Here is a 20102-nt window from a genome sequence, read left to right as displayed (position 1 = left end):
CTTTTAACCATATATATAAACATTAATCAAACAATAATTCAATTCATCTATTTAACATTTATTTCTCAACAATAGCTAATTCAAATAGCTTTTCTCACTTTAATTCACATATCATTTAGCATTAACAATACTCTTTTCATGAACCATTGCTTAATGCATTTCATTTATACAATTCAATTCAATTTCCAATTTCAATTTTACATTCAATATTAGTCTTATTGTCAATTCATTTATTTACCCCTATTAACACAACTTGGACTTTGACGGATACATGGATCCAACCAAAACACACCAGTATGGCACCCAATGTCTCATCGGCCTTACCGAAGTAAATTGGTACCCAATACCTCATCGAATTTATCCGAAATAATAATATGACACCCAGTGTCTCATCGACTTATGGTCGAAGTATCCCTGAACACTTTCAATCCTATGGCACGCCAACTATATCTGACTCAACCCGTTACAGTTAATAGGGTTTTCAAATCACTTTTCTATTTCAATCAATATCCATTGCAAGTCAATATTCACATATATTCAAGTATTCAATTTCAACATCATAATATCAATACTTACCTCATTTCACTTACCATACTTATTAATCAAAATACAACAATTAATAATAATTAGATTCGGATTATAGAAACACAAACTGTAATTCTCAAGTTACTCCTTGATAATCTTGTCTTTTCCTTTCTTAGCTGAGGTCTCCGGCTCTACGTTAGCTACGGAAATCAAACAATTAAAATTTATCAATACACTACAATTTAACATTGAATATTTTAATTTAGACACAACTTTTGCCTAAATTCCAATCTAGTCCCTAACAAAAACTAACTTTATTTTCTTCACAATTTATTCTTTATTTTCATTCAATCAACAATTAAAACTAAATTTAACTCTCTAATTTCAATATAAATTCCTAATTTAAAAATTCTCTCAATTTAGTCCCTATTACTTCAAAACCTATAATTTATTTCACAATTTAATCCCTTTCCACTTCTAACGTAAAATTCTATCAATTTAAACCCTAATAATTCAAATTATTCAACATGAACAACATCTAAAAGTTCACTAATTTTCAAAATTTCAACATAAATCAAGTAGTATTTTGTTCTAGGATTCCAAAAACATAAAAATTACAAGAAAATGGACTAAATTGACTTACCACTTAATCTTAAAACCTTTAAACCCTAATTTTTCTTTTTCTTTTTCTTTCCCCTTTCTTTCTCCCTGTTTCGTTCTCCCTATTCTGTTTATTCTTTCTATTTCTTTTGTTTCTTTATTTGTTTAATTCTTTTATTTACTTTATGTTTATTACATAAAATTAATATTATATTAACATAATAATTATTATTTCTTAAATAATAAGTAAATACATATATGTATTACAAATGTATGTATGTATTTATTACACATGTATTTTATTTTTACCACACAATTGTCACAATTTGATTTATTTATTTATTTAGTCCTTTGACTTTTCTCTATTCTATAATTAAACATTCACACTTTATTTAATTTAATCCTTATACCTAATTAATCTTAATCCAAACTAATTCACCTAACCAAAACTTAATTAACCACACAATAAATTTCATAAATATTTTTAATAAATATTTACAAATCATTTTATAATAACAGTGAACCGAAAATGCACTTTTTCAATACCCGTAAATTTTGGGTCGTTACATGCATAATAACTAGTCCAAAGATTTTGTTGCATAAAGTTACCAACACAAATATGGCAAGTATCATCACTACCTCAGTAACAGTTTGTAGTGGACACTGCCAAGTGCCACTCAAAACAAAATCACACAACTTGCCTTAACAATATCAATTAAAATTAATTTTTACCACTATAAATAGCATTCAACAATTAAAAATTTTCAAACAATAACATCTAAAAATATCAACATTATTCATGCAACTCCATATATAGGTTTTGTTTTCTCAACTCGTTTTATATCTATATACAATCTAAGATTATAGTGACAGTATTTGTTTGCACTTTTGATTCTATACTTCACATCATGAGCTTGAGGTACATTGTGATTTAGTCGAATTTGATTATTATTAGCTATTTCCATAGCGAGGCCCTTTCCCCTTCCCCCCCCCCCCCCCAAAAAAAAAATATTGGCATTGATATTTTAGAAGTATCTAAAAGATAATGGAGCATTAAGATACCCCTATTGTTATTTAGCTCATCCCTTTTCGGAAATAGTTTCTATTTTTATGTTTCTTTCTTCTCACTTTCCCCCAATTCTTTCGTTCTGAAAATTCCTTTCAGTTTCTTACTTAAAATGGGTGACGATATTTTGTCCAAATAGTAAACACATCTAATAAATTACAAAATATTAAAGATTTCAGTCATAGCATTTTTAAATTCTGATACAAGATCCTTATTAGATAAAATAAGTACATTAGACCTAATAAAATTATTTTGTTGTATCCAGACTAATACCAACCCATTTCATCAATAAAATATGACCAATTAACCGACCAACAAAACTATTTGCTACAAATAACATATTATTGTTGTATCAAAACATATAAATGTTGACTAATATGGCTAACACTGATCTTAGTAAAATGAAATGGTTAAATAATTGAATAATGAGATTATTCAGGAATACACATTGAATGTTAAGATTACCATTAATTTTTGGTAGGATGTTTATAATAATAATAAGCCTTTTGATTGTTCCGAAGAAATGAAATTATTTTAATTAAAAATAATTTTAATTTTTAGGAAGTTAGATTTTATTTGATTAAATATACTTTAATTTTAATTATTTTTAAGAAGTTTAAATTATATATTTTCTTTAATTTATTTCATATTATTTTTAATAATACAATTAAATTATTTAATTTCAATTGTTGCTTCATTTATGAAAATAAATTATTATAAATTTGAAAAATATATTCTGATAATCTTCTTCTGCTTTTATTCAAATTCATACTAAGTGTTGAAGTAATCTATCTTCATTAATATGAAATAGAAATATTTCATTAAATAATAGAAATATAAACACATGTATTCACGTGCAACATATGTGATACTGAAAACTAATAATAATTAAAATGATATATTAAAAGTCACTTCAAATATAATGTGAACTAAAAAGAAAATTTAATTATTGAGTCGACTTACAACATTAAAATAAATAAATTAAAAGATTTTTATTCAAATAAAAATTTATCTTAAATATATAATTGAATATTTTTATGAATCATTATCAATTTTTATAATAAACTAATCAAATTTATTAATAAGGAAAATCTTATTATTTAAAATTATTTATTTTAAACATTTTTCAAATATAACTTTTAAATTATACAATTGCCTTAATTATGATTTAAATATGTTTTATATACTTTAATTTCTTTTATTAATGATTATTTATATTAATTAAATATTAAATAATGCGGATATTCACTTACAACACACACGTGATTGGAAATTTAGTATTAAAAATATGTATGATAGGTAAAGAATTATTTGGTAACTAAAATTAAAATAAGTATATTTTTAATTAAAATGATAAAAATCTAAATATCATATATAATATTTTATTCTTTTATTTTATATATTTGATATTTTTAAGTTTGAATATCATAAGTTTTTTTTATATATAATTTTAGTAGGTTTCTAATTTTGATAAATAGAAGAGAATTAAAATTAATACTTATGTAGTAGTACTCATATAGTGGAAAAGGACAAAAAATCCTTGTTTACGAGGAGACAAAATAGTTATTGAAAATTAGAATGTTTGGACTTACTAAGAGGAAAAAAATATATTTAGAAGAGATTAAAAAATAATTGCAAAAGTTTGTGAAAATTGAATGATTGAGGTTTTTTATTATATAAATTTTAAAATTATATATGAATTTTGATTTATTTTGTAATATTATATATAAATTTTGATTTTGTATAATTTTATGTGTGTATCATTTTGATTTAATTCAATTTGTATAAACAAGTAATATCATTATTGATATAATATCATTTGATGTTAACATATTATATTATATACATAAATAATTATACTTATCAAATATAAAAATAATTTGATGTATTTATTTCTTTTAAATATACACAATTGAATTAAAATAAAAATTTATTCGTAAATTTGAACCAAAATCAAAGTTTAATGTTTATAACTGCACAAAATCAAATTATTTGCATTTAGTTACATTATTATCTAAAAATAATTATTTGTTTGATATTTCTTTTAAATTGAGTTGATATCAAAACTAAAATCATTGATTGGGTTGAACCGGTGTAGAATTTAGACCCATTTTTTAGGCTCGAGTTTAATTCAAAAAAGGTCTAAAATTCTAACTAAACCCAAGCCAAATTAAAAATATTAAACTCGAACCTAATCTTCATGCTCGTATTAAAATTTTATATTATTAATTTTTATATAAAATAAATTTAAAAAATATAATACATCAAAATTTAGTTAGTAAAAGAATAAATCAAAACTCGGTTTGCATCCTCCATTATAGCTGGGGTTTTCTTATATTTTTGTCTTAGAAATATACCTTAATTTTATTGAAGCTGAATTTATTAGCATTTAAAGTTACTTTCCATGAGCTTCTTGTTTAATCATTTTACAATACAAAGTTACGAACATCATTTCTATTTATTTTGCTGACTCTATTTATTTAAATTTCTCTTCCTCGAAAAAATGGGTTAAATTCTTCAAATTTACTTTCCTTATCCATAAGATAGAAACCTGCAGATGTTAGTTTCAAAAGCTAGGCAACAAAGAAAAAAGAAATATATCGGTATGTAATTTGAGTTGAGTCGAGTTTAAATCAAAAATTTTATTCAAATTGATATATTTAGAAAATCCGTCGTATTTTTGTTTAAACTTATTTTTTAAATTTATATTTTTATTTAAATTTATTCACTTTACTAGTGAATTTTCAAACTTAAACGAAATGGCCGACCATTGGTCAGATGTAGTTGATATTCATTTAACTTTTGTGACGGATTTCACCAGGAAAACATGTCTTCAGACTTCAAGAGGAAGTTGTATGGCACACCATATTTGGGTTATAGCAGACGAGAAGCGGAGAGGTTTAGAATTTAACGTAAACGACAACAGGCGATAAACACGTCAAGAGACAAATCAGAAGTCAGCAGCAACAAGTTGATTGACGCCCTTTACCAGCACCATTTGGATGCACTCAATTTGGTGATCATCACATGTGGCTCCTCGGTTTACACGTCAGCCTCCTTTGTTACATCGATATCCGTTATAATGTTTGTCCCTGCTATTTTTGGATGAGCAACGAGTGGCCCTAAACACCTCACTCACAATAACCCCCTTCACTCCCCACGGATCAAATCGAGTTCATCAAACTCTTAAACCCTCCGTAAACCCCTGTTTTGGCTAAACATTCATATTTTCTTTGTGTTTCAATTCAAGATGGCTACTTTGTCTAGGTTTGTCGCCAAAGATTGCAATTTTCATAAACATCATGCCGTGTGTAGAACATCATCGTCTTTGATTCCTTCCAGAACGCTACGGAGAGCTCATCTGGGTATTATCTTTGATGATTGCTTTCTGGGTTGTCTTTTGTTGCTTGTTTATCACATCTTTTTATATGAATCTGCAGATGTTAGAGCTGGCATTTCTTTGCCTGAGAATGGAAAAGGTTTTGCAATTCAACGTAAGCCAAGTGGTCCCCTTGTTTCTCTTGCAGCTCCTGCCTCGATAACTCCCGCTTCAAGGTGGTTTCCAAGTCGGGAGAGTGCATGTTTCAGTGTTATATTCATTAATAAAAACTTGGGACCTGCATGCCAATGACGCAAAGCTAGCTGATTTAATAATTATAAATTATGGGAGTGATTTATATACGTATATATAGAAAAAGGGGTTTAGTGCTAAGTGCCATTTTATGCCTTTTGGCAACGAAGGAAGTAAGACTAGTAAAAATAGGTTACCTTCAAGATCCTTGCAAGGTGGCTAGCTTGTTTTCGTTAGCCCTTCCTATTCTCTTCTTCTTCTTTTTAATCTGAAAAACCCAAGAAAGAAATAAAAAGATTTCAATTTTTTTTCTTTTTTTCGAAAAGGGAGGTTTTTGAACCATACGGCCGCAGTTGACGGTTGCTCCACCGCCGGAGGCTGGAGAATTCTCCGAAGGCGGAGCTTGGCCGGAAAAACAACTGAGTAGAGACGGCTGAGGGACGAAACAGAAAGGAGAAAATAGAAAAAATATATTTTCTGAAAATGATAGGAAAAATGAAATAAAATCAGTTTAGACAACCAACTTAGTTGCATGATTTGATTTTTAGGATTTTGCTTAGGTCCTTGTACCCTAGGCGACGTTAGCAAAGTTAGCTTCCATTTTGTGCACTCCTTTTTTAGCACTTAAGAATGATCGAATCTCTATATCCAGGGATCCCAAAGTTATCTGCAATGCTGCTGCCAATGTATCCGGAGATATTCCTACACCAAGTGGGATGAGCAAGTATGAGAGAATAATTGAAACGTTGACAACTCTTTTCCCTGTGTGGGTGCGTGTTTATTCTGTTAGCGTGTCTGACAAAACTCTACCTGATTTTTCATCTTTAGCTTTACATTATAACTTTAATTTACTGAACAGGTTATTTTGGGAACTATTATTGGCATATACAAGCCAGCTGCGGTAATATTCAATTCTCAGCTTCTTTTAGTGAATGATTATTCAAATGTTGCTTAGCTACCTAACCATTTATTCCCTCTTGCAGGTAACATGGTTGGAGACAGATCTTTTCACTGTTGGACTAGGTTTCCTCATGCTTTCAATGGGTTTGACATTAACTTTTGAGGATTTCAGACGCTGTCTACGGAACCCATGGACTGTAAGGCAACGTATTCACATATGATTTTAGTTAGTAGACTGCTTATAGAACAGAACTGATCCCATTTTAGTGTCAAATGGTTAAGAGTATTAATTTTCAATTTTGCAGGTAGGTGTAGGATTTCTTGCTCAGTATCTAATCAAGCCTTTTCTAGGATTTGTCATTGCAATGGTAATTCGAAATTTTCTTTTGTGTCAATACCTATTTTAGGCTAGTTTAATACTATTTGATTTGCTTAATAGAATACTGTTGAAAACTTTTATTCAATTCATATACTGAGAAATCATCTGATAAAGAGGTTGTTTGAAGACTGCAGAAATAAGATATACGTTATCCAAATTTGTGTTTTCAAATGAAAGCCAACGTAATGTAGATTGCATTATATGTAAAGTGATTTCTCAGCTCTATAATGCTTTCTAGTCGGCTTCCATGAATGCTGAACAAAATCTATGTGATTTTCAGACTTTGAAACTGTCTGCTCCACTTGCAACTGGTCTTATCTTGGTCTCATGTTGCCCTGGCGGTCAGGCATCAAATGTTGCAACCTATATATCTAAGGGGAATGTAGCACTTTCCGTTCTCATGACTACGTAAGATCAATGCTTTTGTTGGATAGGGTAGCCTTGAGATCTTTTACTTGCATTTGATTTGATATCCTGGAAGTTCAACCTTGCCTGAAAATTCTTCTTTCGGAGCTATCTCTTAAAGTCCTTAGGGGAAGATATAAAAACTACCTTATCAGTTCTGACCATGGAAGTCTTTGGCAGATGTTCTACAAAAACTCATTTGTCTGTAGGACTGTTTATTCATTTACGTTTCCAAGGTAGAGGAAGCAAAACTGGCACCAAACTCGCTAGAGTTCTTTATTTCAGTGTTTGTTTCACAAATCCACATAGACATTTCACTCTTCACAGTTTACTGAGGCTGGACAACATGCTTAAGGGAACAAATACCTGTAATATGTTGATAATTCAGGATTTATGCATATCATGCTAATGAAAGTATAAGATTATTAGCAATAGAGAAAATTTTCTGAAATGTTCATAACTTCAAATATGCATTACTTTTGTATTTAAGCCATTTTCAGCATTTCTGAAACTTGAAATTAAGTAATCTCCAATTTCCTTTGGAATATTGTAGGTGTTCAACTATTGGAGCAATAGTGATGACACCACTCCTTACAAAGCTTCTTGCTGGTCAGCTTGTTCCTGTTGATGCTGCGGTATGTTTATTCTTATTTGAAGGTTGCCTTTACAGATAACAGGCAAATACATAAAGCATGAGCCGACTTACATTCACTAGCCTTATCCTAGTGAAAACATTACAATAATGGAACCTGCCTCTTTGGTTTCTCTTCCAAATTTTACGTCAGGTGGATCCATTAGAAATTTAAAATATAATTACACTTTAAACTGGTGATAGAACCTAAATTACATGGAAGTTATAAGATCTCAAAGTTTCATCTATAAAAATATACAGCATGTAACCCTTCACTTATGGTGATTCCACTAATGTAAAAATGTTTACCCAAAAATCTTTTCAGGGTCTTGCTGTAAGCACTTTTCAGGTTGTGTTAGTACCTACAGTTGTTGGAGGTAACAAAGGATTACTGTTCTTATCTGTTTTTATTTATTGCATTTCAATTATCACGAAGTCCAAAGAAATTTGACATACAATGATAAGATTCTAATGTCATCTTTGTGGCAGTCTTGTCCAATGAATTCTTTCCCAAATTCACTTCAAAGATTATCTCAGTGACTCCATTAATTGGAGTTATTCTCACTACCTTACTTTGTGCAAGCCCTGTAAGTTATCATTACGCTTTCATGTAAATTTTGCTACTTCTTTTCAAAGCCTCTTTCCACACATAAAGAACTCACATTGATGTCCTTTGATACTAAGATTGGCCAAGTGTCTGACGTCTTGAAAGCCCAAGGAGCTCAGCTAATATTGCCTGTAGCTCTCCTACATGCTGCTGCATTTGCCCTTGGTTACTGGGTTTCAAAATTATCGTTTGGGGAATCCACTTCTCGTACCATATCCATAGAATGTGGAATGCAGGTATCGTCATGCTTAAACTCCATGTTATTCACCTGAATTACTAGTATGCTTTCAGTGAATGATGCTGTTCTTATTTTTGCAAATGCAGAGTTCGGCACTTGGTTTCTTGCTTGCCCAGAAACATTTCACCAATCCCTTAGTAGCTGTTCCTTCTGCAGTTAGTGTTGTTTGCATGGCGGTATGAAACTTTCCACATTCATCTTCATTTTCTTCCTGCATTACCTTCAAATTCAATTGACATTCTCAAGGTTTCATGTAGCTGGGAGGGAGTGGCCTTGCTGTGTTTTGGAGGAACCGACCAATTCCCGTGGATGATAAGGATGATTTCATGGAATGAGTGTTTTTCCAATCTCATTTTAAGGATGATTTCATGGAATGAGTGTTTTTCCAAATCTCATTTTAAGGATGATTTTGATGGAATGAGTGTTTTTCCAATCTCATTTTTAGGCAAGTTTTCTTTTTCTTTTGATTTCAAGGGGAAGCCCCTTGTTGCGTGGATTTAATATAATATATTTTTAACTCTGTGAATTTTGAACATGGACATATCAACTTCTCTTTTTCATTTAGAGAATAATAGGTGAAGGATTTTTTTATTTAAGTAGTCTGTTTTTTCAAAATATGAAAGTTGGGAAATTAATTTTCAATTGTATTTTTCTTTTTGATAATTCAGCTGAATTTTATTAAAATCTTCAAAAATAAAGCTCAAAAGCATACATCAACAACAAAAGCAATAGGCACAACTCTTGAGAAAACAACTGCAAAAAGAAACACCATTAATAATCTCTACTTTGTATATTCCTAGAACTTTTCATCTTGCCATCACTCTATCTTTTTCGACACTCTTCAACTCTCTCAAATTGTATATTGAAATTGTTAAATATGACTCTTATTTTCAGTCAAATTTAAAAAATAATCTTCCAATTAAATTGTGTTTACTTGTTTCAATCATACACTTATTGGTTTAGATTATTTTATTCTTATTTGACGTATAAATTTAGCTTATAAATAGGTTCTTTTACAATCTTAGAAAACACACCCATTAGATATTAGGACTCATAACACATTTAAAGAATTTTGTGCTTACGTTTTGAGGGTTTTTTATTTTCGGGTTTTCAGGGTTTAGTCTTTATTCTTTATCTCTATCTTTTGTACTATTCGTTCTTTTGCCATTATAGTAAAATTATCTTTGCCTGTGGTTTTTTATCCTCTTTGGAGGATTTTTTCACGTTAAATTTGTGTGTTCAATTTCTCAATTTATTTCGCTATCTTTTTCTTATTCGTTACTTAATCGGGTTGGTCCTAACAAGTAGTATCAAAGCTAGTTCAATTTTTATAAATCAGCTTATTCAGAGATGGCAATAACAAGATTTGAAATTGAGAAGTTCGATGGTGAGACAAATTTCAATTTGTGGCAAGTTCGGATGATGGCAATTCTAGTTCAATCCGGTTTGAAAAAGGTTGTTACCGGGAAAAAGCTTAAGAATCTAAATAAAACAGAATGGGAAGAGCGTGATGAAAAGGTTTTGTCTGCAATCCAGTTGTGCCTCGCGAATATGGTATTGCAGGAGGTATTGATGGAGAAGACCTCATCTGCCTTGTGGAAAAGGTTAGAAACTCTTTATGCGACTAAGTCTCTGGCTAACCGTTTAGTGTTGAAACAATGTATATTTACGTTTCGCATGAATAAAGGTGAGCTTCTTAGAGATCACATCAGTCAATTCATGACTCTTTTAAATGATTTAAAGAACGTTGAGGTTCATATTGATGATGAAGATCAAGCTATGCTATTATTGTGCTCTTTACCTCCTTCATACAAATCTTTCAAGGAGACCCTGATTTATGGCAGAGACAAACTCTCGTTTGAATATGTGAAGGGTCATTTGTTGAGTAGAGACAAACTCGACAATGAGCTTCATTTGGATAGCAAGACAAATAGGCAAGCTTCCGTTTTGGTAGCATGAAAGAAATGAGACAAAATGTGTCGCTATTGTAAAAAGTTAGGTCACGTCAAAGCAAATTGTTATAAACTGCGAAATAAAAGAGCTGCTGAGAGTAACGAGAAAGATGTAGCTGGTGCTAATTTGGCCGTAAAAATGGTGATGATTTCTTATTAGTGTCAACAATCGATAACTCCAAGCTCACGTCCAAGTAGATCCTAGATTCAGTATGTTCTTTCCACATATGTCCCAATAAAGAATAGTTCTCCACATACAGTTCGGCTGAAGGTGGAGTTGTACGCATAGGAAACGATTCATCTAGTAAGGTAATTGGTATTGGTACTGTTAAAATTAAGATGCATGATGGGACGATTAGGACACTCTCAGATGTCAGGTATGTACCTGATTAACGAAAGAATCTCATCTCCTTGAGTATTTTAGACTTGAAAGGATACAGAATTAACATTGAGTCGAGCAGCATTAAAGTATCTCGTGGGGCTCTCGTTTTGTTAAAAGGTAAAAGAACCGACTATCTTTATATTCTAGAAGGTTCTACAGTGACCGGTGAAATCGGACTTCTCTCGTCTGTTACAGAGTTGAAGTCAACTCGTTTGGAACGGAGGCAACTTGGTCATAGGAGGGAAAAAGGTATGACCATTTCGTCGAAGAGAGGTTCTCTTTTGGATGCAGGTTTTAAAAAGTTAGGGCACTGTGTTCGTGAAAATCAGACCCGGGTTAGTTTTGATTTGACAGTGTACAAGTCGAAGGCTAGAAGTCTTCCAGTTTCTAAGCACAAATTCGACTCAGTTAAGTCCCAGCATAGTTCAAGATAGGCTTATGACGGGCTTTGGCAAATATGGCATTGTGGAAATATGAGTCAAGGTGGAGATTTGTTAAATATGACTTCTATTTTTAGTCAAATTTGAAAAATAATCTTTCAGTTAAACTCTGTTTACTTGTTTCAATCAAACACTGATTAGTTTAGATTATTTTATTATTATTTGACCTATGAATTTAGCCTATAAATAGGCTCTTTTACAACCATAGAAAAACACACCCATTAGATATTAGAACTCATAACACATTTAGAGAATTTTGTGTTTACGTTTTGAGGGTTCTTTGTTTTGGGGTTTTCGGGGTTTAGTCTTTGTCTCTATCTTTTGTACTCTTCGTTCTTTTGCCATTATAGTAAAATAACTTTTGCCCGTTGTTTTTTATCCTCTTTGGAGGGGTTTTTCCACGTTAAATTTGTGTGTTCAATTTCTCAATTTATTCTGCTATTTTTTTCTTATTCGTTGCTTAATCGGGTCGATCCTAACAGAAACAACCAACATCAGACTGGTTTGATCCACTATTGATTTCTTTCCACCTTCTCCTCAACATATCCAAGTACCCCACTGCTCATATCACTTTGTTCCCCTTCCCTCAATCCTTCTGTAGCTAGCAAATGGGCGACTCCGCTCATCGGTCGTTGTCCATGCCTGAAATTATATTTCTGGAAATTTCTACTTAACCATTGACAGTCTTTAATGAAAGCACAAATTTTCGACTTGTCATCTCTTCCATTTTGTAATTTTTTTAATAACTGACAAAGCATCTCCTTAAACCTCAACAGCCATGACTCTTGAATCCAACCCCAATTGAAACCCCTTGACACATACAAGGGCATCTACTTCAAATACCAAAAGTACATTTTTATTTAAAACAATCCTCGATCCTAAAACCCTTCCATCCGAATCCTTAATAACAATCCCTGAGCAGGATCTGTTCTCATCCTTTTTATACGCTGAATCAAAGTTGATTTTCACAAACGGATTCTCCGGCGGCTTCCATCTCTCCCTCTCCATCATTTTGGCAAGTAATACATTTCTCAACCCATCCAGTTCACAGATATAGTTTCTGACAAAATCTGCAACTTTTAACCCAGTTTTCCTTTGCCTCTCAGGTATCCATTTGTTTCTTTCTGTCCAAATTGCCCATAGAGCACACACAAAGATTTGGCACTGATTAAGGGAATTATTTTTAAAAAAACCAGGTAAGTCAATCCATAAATTCCAACTTTGCTACTAAATTAAGCCACAGAGAGTTCAAAAGTTTCCATGTCTCCCTTGTCACAGGGCAGTTGCGAAACACATGTTCTCTGGATTCCGTCGCTCCTGCACATTTTGGACATATTGCGTTTGTTGTTAATCGTTTGTACTATAGATTACATAGGGTAGGCAAGAAATTCATAGAACACCGCCGTACTATAATCTTCAACTTTGAGGGCAAATTTAATCCCCATAATTTATTGTAAAAATTCATGCGAGCTATTTAGTTGTATAGTTTATTAGGCTCCCTATATTGTTGTAATAAAGACTTGCAAGCACTTCGAACTAAACAATCACCTGAAGACTCTCTTTTCCAGACCTGATAATCCTCATACGGAACTTTCGCCAAAGGGATTGTAACACCTCTAACCCATCTCCGGATTAGGGCTATAGAGTATTATGGCACACATTCAATCAAATGACACCACAAAACCATTCAAGTATTAATTTAAATATCTATATTCACTTCACACATTGAGCATAACATACATATAGGTATAAGATCGAGCTTATGGGATCTTAAAAATAGTTTAGAAATAATTTGAGACTAATTTGAATTAAAATAGAAAAGCATGAAAAATTTTAAAAATTTTAGAAAAAGGGGTCACACGGTCATGTGGTCAGGCTGTGCGGCCTAAGAGCATGGTTGTATGGCCAAATCGTGTACAATTCAAAATTTGGGTCACATGGCCAAGTCACAAACTATGTGCTTGCTTGTGTGCAAATTGAAATAAGGTCACACGGTTGTGTAGCAAACCATGTAACAGTATGATGCCATGTGGAAAATCCTGCACTTAAAATCAAAATGACACATGATAGTGTGAAGAGACCGTGTATGGCATACGGCAGTGTGACAGCCCGTGTCCTAGGCCGTGTGCACATAAAATGACTTCTAAAACAAGCCAAAACACTACCCATTTCTTAGATGCTAAGCCAAACCAAATTCAAATATTTACATGCCTTCAAAACACATTCAAACAAGCTTAAAACATGAAAAAATATTCAACCTAACTGCCTAACCAATATGCCATCAATGGTACCACATTTCATACTCCAATTAATTCACATTCAAAGTTCACAAGTAATTACTTTAAACTCAGACCAAACTTACAATTCATCCATACCACTCATATTTACTTCTACCATAACGTATTCATTCACAAGTAACTTAGAACAAAATGACCAAAACATATAAATATGGACTTTTATAAGCCAAAAGCCAAAGACATATATACAAGTGAGCCAAAATCAAGTTTACATAACATCATCCAAGTATAATATGTATCATAAGTAATAAGTATCCAAAACACATACAAGACACCTATTACATGCCATATAACCCAAAGGTAAACATGTCAAAATCTACTGATAGATATCTGGATAATGTGATCTTCAGGTTGATCCAATTGCCCGATTCTACAAAACATTACCTACAAAGAAATAGAAAAAATAACACGAGTAAGCTTCAATAAAGCTTAGTAAGTTCAATAGTTGAAATGATAAAACTTACCTTATAAGCATAACAATTATATATTAACAAGATTAATAAATAATAATCATGTCATCCACAGTCATTCAACAAGTGAGTTTATATATATGTATGAGTTGCATAATCTATTCATATCATTCAATAACAAATCACGATAATATCGAAAAATCATGCAAACATTTATATAATTCAATAACAAGTCATTTACCGCTAGAAATTTACCTGATGAATAATATAACAAATATAGATACGCGGTTATCTACCCGAAATACAGTAGAAAGCTCAAACAAGCCAAACTAACTACGAACACGCCTTGGCACTGAGTGTCCAGCCCGTAGGCTAGCATCCCTCTGGAAACACGCCTGGGCACCAAGTGCCAAGCTTGAAGACTTTACATCCACCCCCGGTAACATGCCAAAATCACTGTAAATATAACTCGAAAGTCTACACCAAATGTTGAACTCTGGTATATTTAATGGATCATATCAAGTCAAGAATCATCATCTCATCACAAGTCAATTCCGTACAGCGCGCAATATAACATATTGACATACCAATTGACCCCTATCCTACGTTCATCTGAGCTCAAATCATATCATCATTTTAGCAATGTTCAAGTCAATAACTTTCTCAATTCACATCAGTTTATAATAATTTAAGTATACCAAAAATATTCAACAACCACAATTTACAATCAATATAACATTTCAAATTATACTAAACTAAACCAAACGAACTTACCAGGGCTAAACTGTAGAGATAGCAAAAGTTTTAGGGACTAATCAATAACTTTCCCTTTTCCATGATTATTTATTTGTTCTTGATCTATATAATAGTTTATTTCAATTTATTAGCCTGAATTTCATGTAATGTTCAATTTAATACACACGGCTTCCTATTTAAAATTTTCACATTTGCCCTACACTTTTACATTTTATTCAACTTGATCCTTAAGACCAAAACATAATTATTTTCACAATTAAACCCTATACCCATTGAACTAATTTGTAACCATCCCAAATTAATCTTCACATACTAAAATTTCACAAGAAAAACATGTCATATTTTCATCATTTTCAATTAAACCTTTAAAATTAAAAAGCAACAAAAATCACTTTACAAAATGGTACTATATAACTATCAAACTTAATAATTTATCATAAAAATTCAAGACCATCTCAAATTCATCCATGGTAACATTCTAAACATTTAACACTTTTGCGAATTAGTCCTTGGGTTAGCTAGATTAAGCTACAGCGATACTAAAAACATAAAAATCACTAAAAACAAGCAAATAAATCACTCACATGCAAGGTAACCTAGCTTGGCTGATTCTTTTTGTAACAGCCTAATTATCAGTGGTATCGGGAATAAAGATTTGAGATCACTAAATCCGATGGGTGAGTTGAAAATTTAATAAATTAATACCTATGAGTCAAATGTGAATATAAAAGCATTTTTGAATTAGTGAATTTGGTGATTTAAAAGAATTAATTAGGTAAATTGAGTCGAGAATGAGGTATCGAGACCTCGACTTCATAAATCAAGCCATAAATATTTTTAGAAATATTTATGGAGTGTTGGTGAGGTAATAATAAAATTTAGGCAGAAAATTTTGAGGTTTGGGTGGTTAATTAAATAAAAAGGACTAAATTGAAAAGGGTGTAAAAGTTGCTAAAAGGATTAAATAGCTCAATTGTTAAATAAGGAAGGACCTAAAGTGCAAATAAGCCCATAGGAGATATTTTGGGCGGCAATAGCTGAGAAAAATCAGGAAATGGGTGAAATAAGGGCAAAATTGGAAAATTGACAAAATTGGCTAAATAAAAATGGGACTAAATTGGAATATCTAGAATTCTCTTCATTTCTCTTCATGTTCATCAGCTGAAAAATAGCCATGAAGGAGGGTTCAAGCTGGTTTTCATACTCTAGCTTCATGTAAGTTTAATTCTTGCTTTTTCCTTGAAATTTTTATGTTTTTGGACTTTTACAATTGGGTCCAACTTACTATTTTATTAGTTTTTGATTCCATGTCTAATTTTTGAAGTTTTTATGGATGAGTTCTGGAAGTATATGATGATTTGGCATGGAATTAGAGCTTTAAATTGTTTATATTTTGATTTTTTTGAAATAATTGAATAGAAAGTGAATGTTTGGGACCTAATTGTAAAAGAGTTTGAAGTTAGAGTTTTATGTGGAAATTTTGAATTTCAATAGTTATGAAATAACTTATAATGTCTAGAAAAAGTATTAATTGAGAAAATTATCGTAATTGAGGGGTTAATTGAGCAAGGACTGAATTGTATGAATTGTGAAATTTGGGGCAAAATGTAACACCCTCTACCCGTATTCCCAGCCTAGAATAGGGTACGAGGCATTACCAAACTTAATATGATCAATCATGTAAACAAAATCAGCCATAAAATTTTTTTCTAAATTAAAAACTTTCATACATATGATTAACGTCCCTTATATGGGCCTACGGGGCCTAAAACATACATTCAGGATGGTTCGGGACCAAACCGTAAACATATGAAACTTTTGCAACACTTAGAAAATTTTCACACTTTGGAGAGTCACACGCTCGTGTTTTCAACTCGTGTAACTCTCTGTTTATAACCTCATCACCCTTGTCAGTCGTACACTTCATATAAATAACAAGAAACGTGTATGGGCTTAATTCTCATTCAATTTCTCATATATATATACACAATTTCACGTTATGTAATCATGCAACATATATCAACCATATCTATGTAATCTAAATATATTTTCATAACAACTTATCTTGATTTCAGACTATTTCATATTTAAGCTTAAATAACCAAAGTATTTGAAATATCATCTTTATGCAAATAGTACACATGAGGTATATAATTCTATAATTATGAATAAACACATCTATCAAACATTTTCCATATTCATATATCAATGTCTCATATCTACATATATCAATAACCGTCATTTTCATGAATTCCAAGTTCAATTTCATAATTATTTGTCTCGTGTTCAATTTATTCCATATCGAAATTTTATTCATTAAAACATTTGAATTATCAATACATATGGACAGTACATTCAAGATGAACAATTATATAATCACAAATGAATTCATTTATCAACCAAGTTCTATACTCGTATTTTATCAACCCGTACTTCCTTGTATCACATAATTCCATGTAACACTTACCAAACTTTGTCAAATTAGTGAACGTCTTACGGAATTGAGTACTTTGTTTTCTCGATGCCATAGTTCAACTATGGTCTTACACATCTTCACATAATGATGCCATAGCCCAGCTATGGTCTTACACATATTCATATATCGATGCCATAGCCCAACTACACGAATCACATATCTCACTGATGCTATATCCCAGATATGGTCTTATACAGTAGCATATATCACACCGATGCCATATCCCAGATATGGTCTTATACGGAAATCATTTGTCACTTGTCACTTGTAGCGAAACTACCACTATTCATCGATCGGTGGCAGAGCTACCATTTTCACTTGATCGTAGCCGAGCTACCACTTTTCACCGATCGTAGCCTAACTACCACTTTTCATCGATCGTAGTCAAGCTACCACTTTTCACTTGTCATTTGTCATTGATCGGATAAGTGTAGCCGAAGCTATCATTTATCACTTTCACTTTTCCTTGATCAGATAAGTGTAGCCGAAGCTATCACTTATCACTTGTTGCCATGGTCCAACCATGGTCTTTTCCTTCAATTCATCTTGTCACTGAACTGAAATGCTCAATTTGATCATTTATTCAATTTTCATGCTTTTACATTATTCACGATTTTATCATCAATACATATGAAATAACACATCATGAAATTCATAAAATTAACAAATAATCACTAAAATTTAGCCATATAAACTCACAAGTTCAATTTTTATATTATACCGATAATCATAATTTTATAATAAATATTCCAAATAAAATATTATATCATTTCTAATCCAACACTTATCGATTATAATCGGGCATGTGACCAATTTATACACGAGTCATTCATATATTTTTGTATATTTTCCTTTTCCTCCTCTCCATCCACATCCTTAGTATAAACAACACACTTGTAGGTAACATTATCCATAATTTTCACTATCTACTTATGTGAATATTCAAGCTGTCCATCTGTGTCATAGTCACTAAATTATTTTTATCTTGAGCTACAGAACTCAAAATTAAGATCCATAAATTTTCCCAGAAACTAGACTCATATTTCTTCTTACCATAAAAATTTCATAATTTTTGGTTGGGCCAATTAATACAGTTTATTCATTGAAGTCTCCCATGTTCTGCTGTCTGACAGTTCCGACCCTTCTTCACTAAAAATTAATTATCTTCTCGTACAAGATTCGAATGATATCCTCGTTTGTTTCTCTTGAAAATAGACTCATTCAGAATTCTAAACATAAATTTAAGCCTCTAATTATTTTTATCCAATTTTTGATGATTTTCCAAATTCAGACAGGGGGAACCTGAAATCATTCTGACCTTGTCTCACAAAAGTTATTGTATCTCATGAATTAAAATTCCATTGCTTACATAATTTCTTTTATAAGAAAATAGACTCAATAAGCTTTAATTTCATATTTTATTCATCCTCTAATTAGATTTCTAAAATTTTTGGTGATTTTTCAAAATTAAACTACTGTTGCTGCCCAAAACAGTTTTAGTGCAAAATTTTGATTTCCATTTTACCCCAAATTTCACAATTCATACAATTCAGTCCTTGCTCAATTAACTCCTCAATTAAGATAATTTTCTTAATTAATACTTTTTCTAGACATTATAAGTTATTTCATAACTATTGAAATTCAAAATTTCCACATAAAACTCTAACTTCAAACTCTTTTACAATTAGGTCCCAAACATTCACTTTCTATTCAATTCTTTCAATAAAATCAGAATATAAACAATTTAAAGCTCTAATTCTATGCCAAATCATCATATACTTCCAGAACTCTTCCATAACAACTTCAAAAATTAGACATGGAATCAAAAACTAATAAAATCGTAAGTTGGACCTAATTGTAAAAGAGTTTGAAGTTAGAATTTTATGTGGAAATTTTGAATTTTAATAGTTATGAAATAACTTATAATGTCTAGAAAAAGTATTAATTTAACTTATAATGTCTAGAAAAGTATTAATTGAGAAAATTATCTTAATTGAGGGGTTAATTGAGTAATGACCTAATTGTATGAATTGTGAAATTTGGGGTAAATGGAAATCAAAATTTTGCACTAAAACTGTTTGGGCAGCAACAGTAGTTTAATTTTGAAAATCACCAAAATTTTAGAAATCTAATTAGAGGATGAATAAAATATGAAATTAAAGCTTATTGAGTCTAGTTTCTTATAAAAGAAATTATGTAAGCAATGGAATTTTAATTCATGAGATACAATAACTTTTGTGAGACAAGGTCGAATGATTTCGTTCCTCTGCTCAATTTGGAAAATCATCAAAATTGGATAAAATAATTAGAGGCTTAAATTTATGTTTAGAATTCTGAATGAGCCTATTTTCAAGAGAAACAAACGAGGATATCATTCAATCTTGTACGATAAGATAATTAATTTTAGTGAAGAAGGGTCTGAATCACGTGACAGCAGAACATGGGAGACTTCAATGAATAAACTGAT

At 31.3% G+C, this 20102-nt stretch overlaps 1 protein-coding gene and 1 long non-coding RNA gene across 2 annotated transcripts; both read left to right on the top strand.

Annotated features, from left to right (window-relative positions):
• The first annotated feature begins 5270 nt into the window (after window positions 1–5270).
• Window positions 5271–9585, top strand: LOC108484019 (sodium/pyruvate cotransporter BASS2, chloroplastic-like). Its single transcript, XM_017787623.2, has 13 exons — window positions 5271–5556; window positions 5632–5746; window positions 6415–6532; window positions 6622–6663; window positions 6746–6859; window positions 6968–7030; window positions 7322–7449; window positions 8000–8081; window positions 8403–8454; window positions 8567–8664; window positions 8762–8920; window positions 9009–9098; window positions 9180–9585. The coding sequence occupies exons 1-13, from the start codon at window positions 5442–5444 to the stop codon at window positions 9255–9257; spliced, it is 1254 nt and encodes a 417-aa protein (XP_017643112.1). The 5' UTR covers window positions 5271–5441; the 3' UTR covers window positions 9258–9585.
• A 3234-nt stretch (window positions 9586–12819) lies between these two features.
• LOC128294003 (uncharacterized) lies at window positions 12820–13240 on the top strand. The gene is made up of 2 exons (XR_008284170.1): window positions 12820–12892; window positions 12975–13240. It is a non-coding gene; the product is annotated as an uncharacterized LOC128294003 (long non-coding RNA).
• The last annotated feature ends 6862 nt before the right edge of the window (window positions 13241–20102 follow it).

Source organism: Gossypium arboreum, chromosome 6 (assembly GCF_025698485.1).
Source record: "Gossypium arboreum isolate Shixiya-1 chromosome 6, ASM2569848v2, whole genome shotgun sequence".
Taxonomy (NCBI): domain Eukaryota; kingdom Viridiplantae; phylum Streptophyta; class Magnoliopsida; order Malvales; family Malvaceae; genus Gossypium; species Gossypium arboreum.
The sequence above is the reverse complement of the archived record's forward strand: the minus strand, read 5'-3'. Positions and strand labels throughout refer to the sequence as shown.

Bases quoted from the DNA above. Each gene is read 5' to 3' on its own strand.
- LOC108484019 (XM_017787623.2), top strand. From the start codon at position 5,442: ATGGCTACTTTGTCTAGGTTTGTCGCCAAAGATTGCAATTTTCATAAA. The intron at 5,557-5,631 runs GTATTATCTTTG...ATGAATCTGCAG, and splicing joins GCTACGGAGAGCTCATCTGG to ATGTTAGAGCTGGCATTTCT. The intron at 7,450-7,999 runs GTAAGATCAATG...GGAATATTGTAG, and splicing joins CTTTCCGTTCTCATGACTAC to GTGTTCAACTATTGGAGCAA.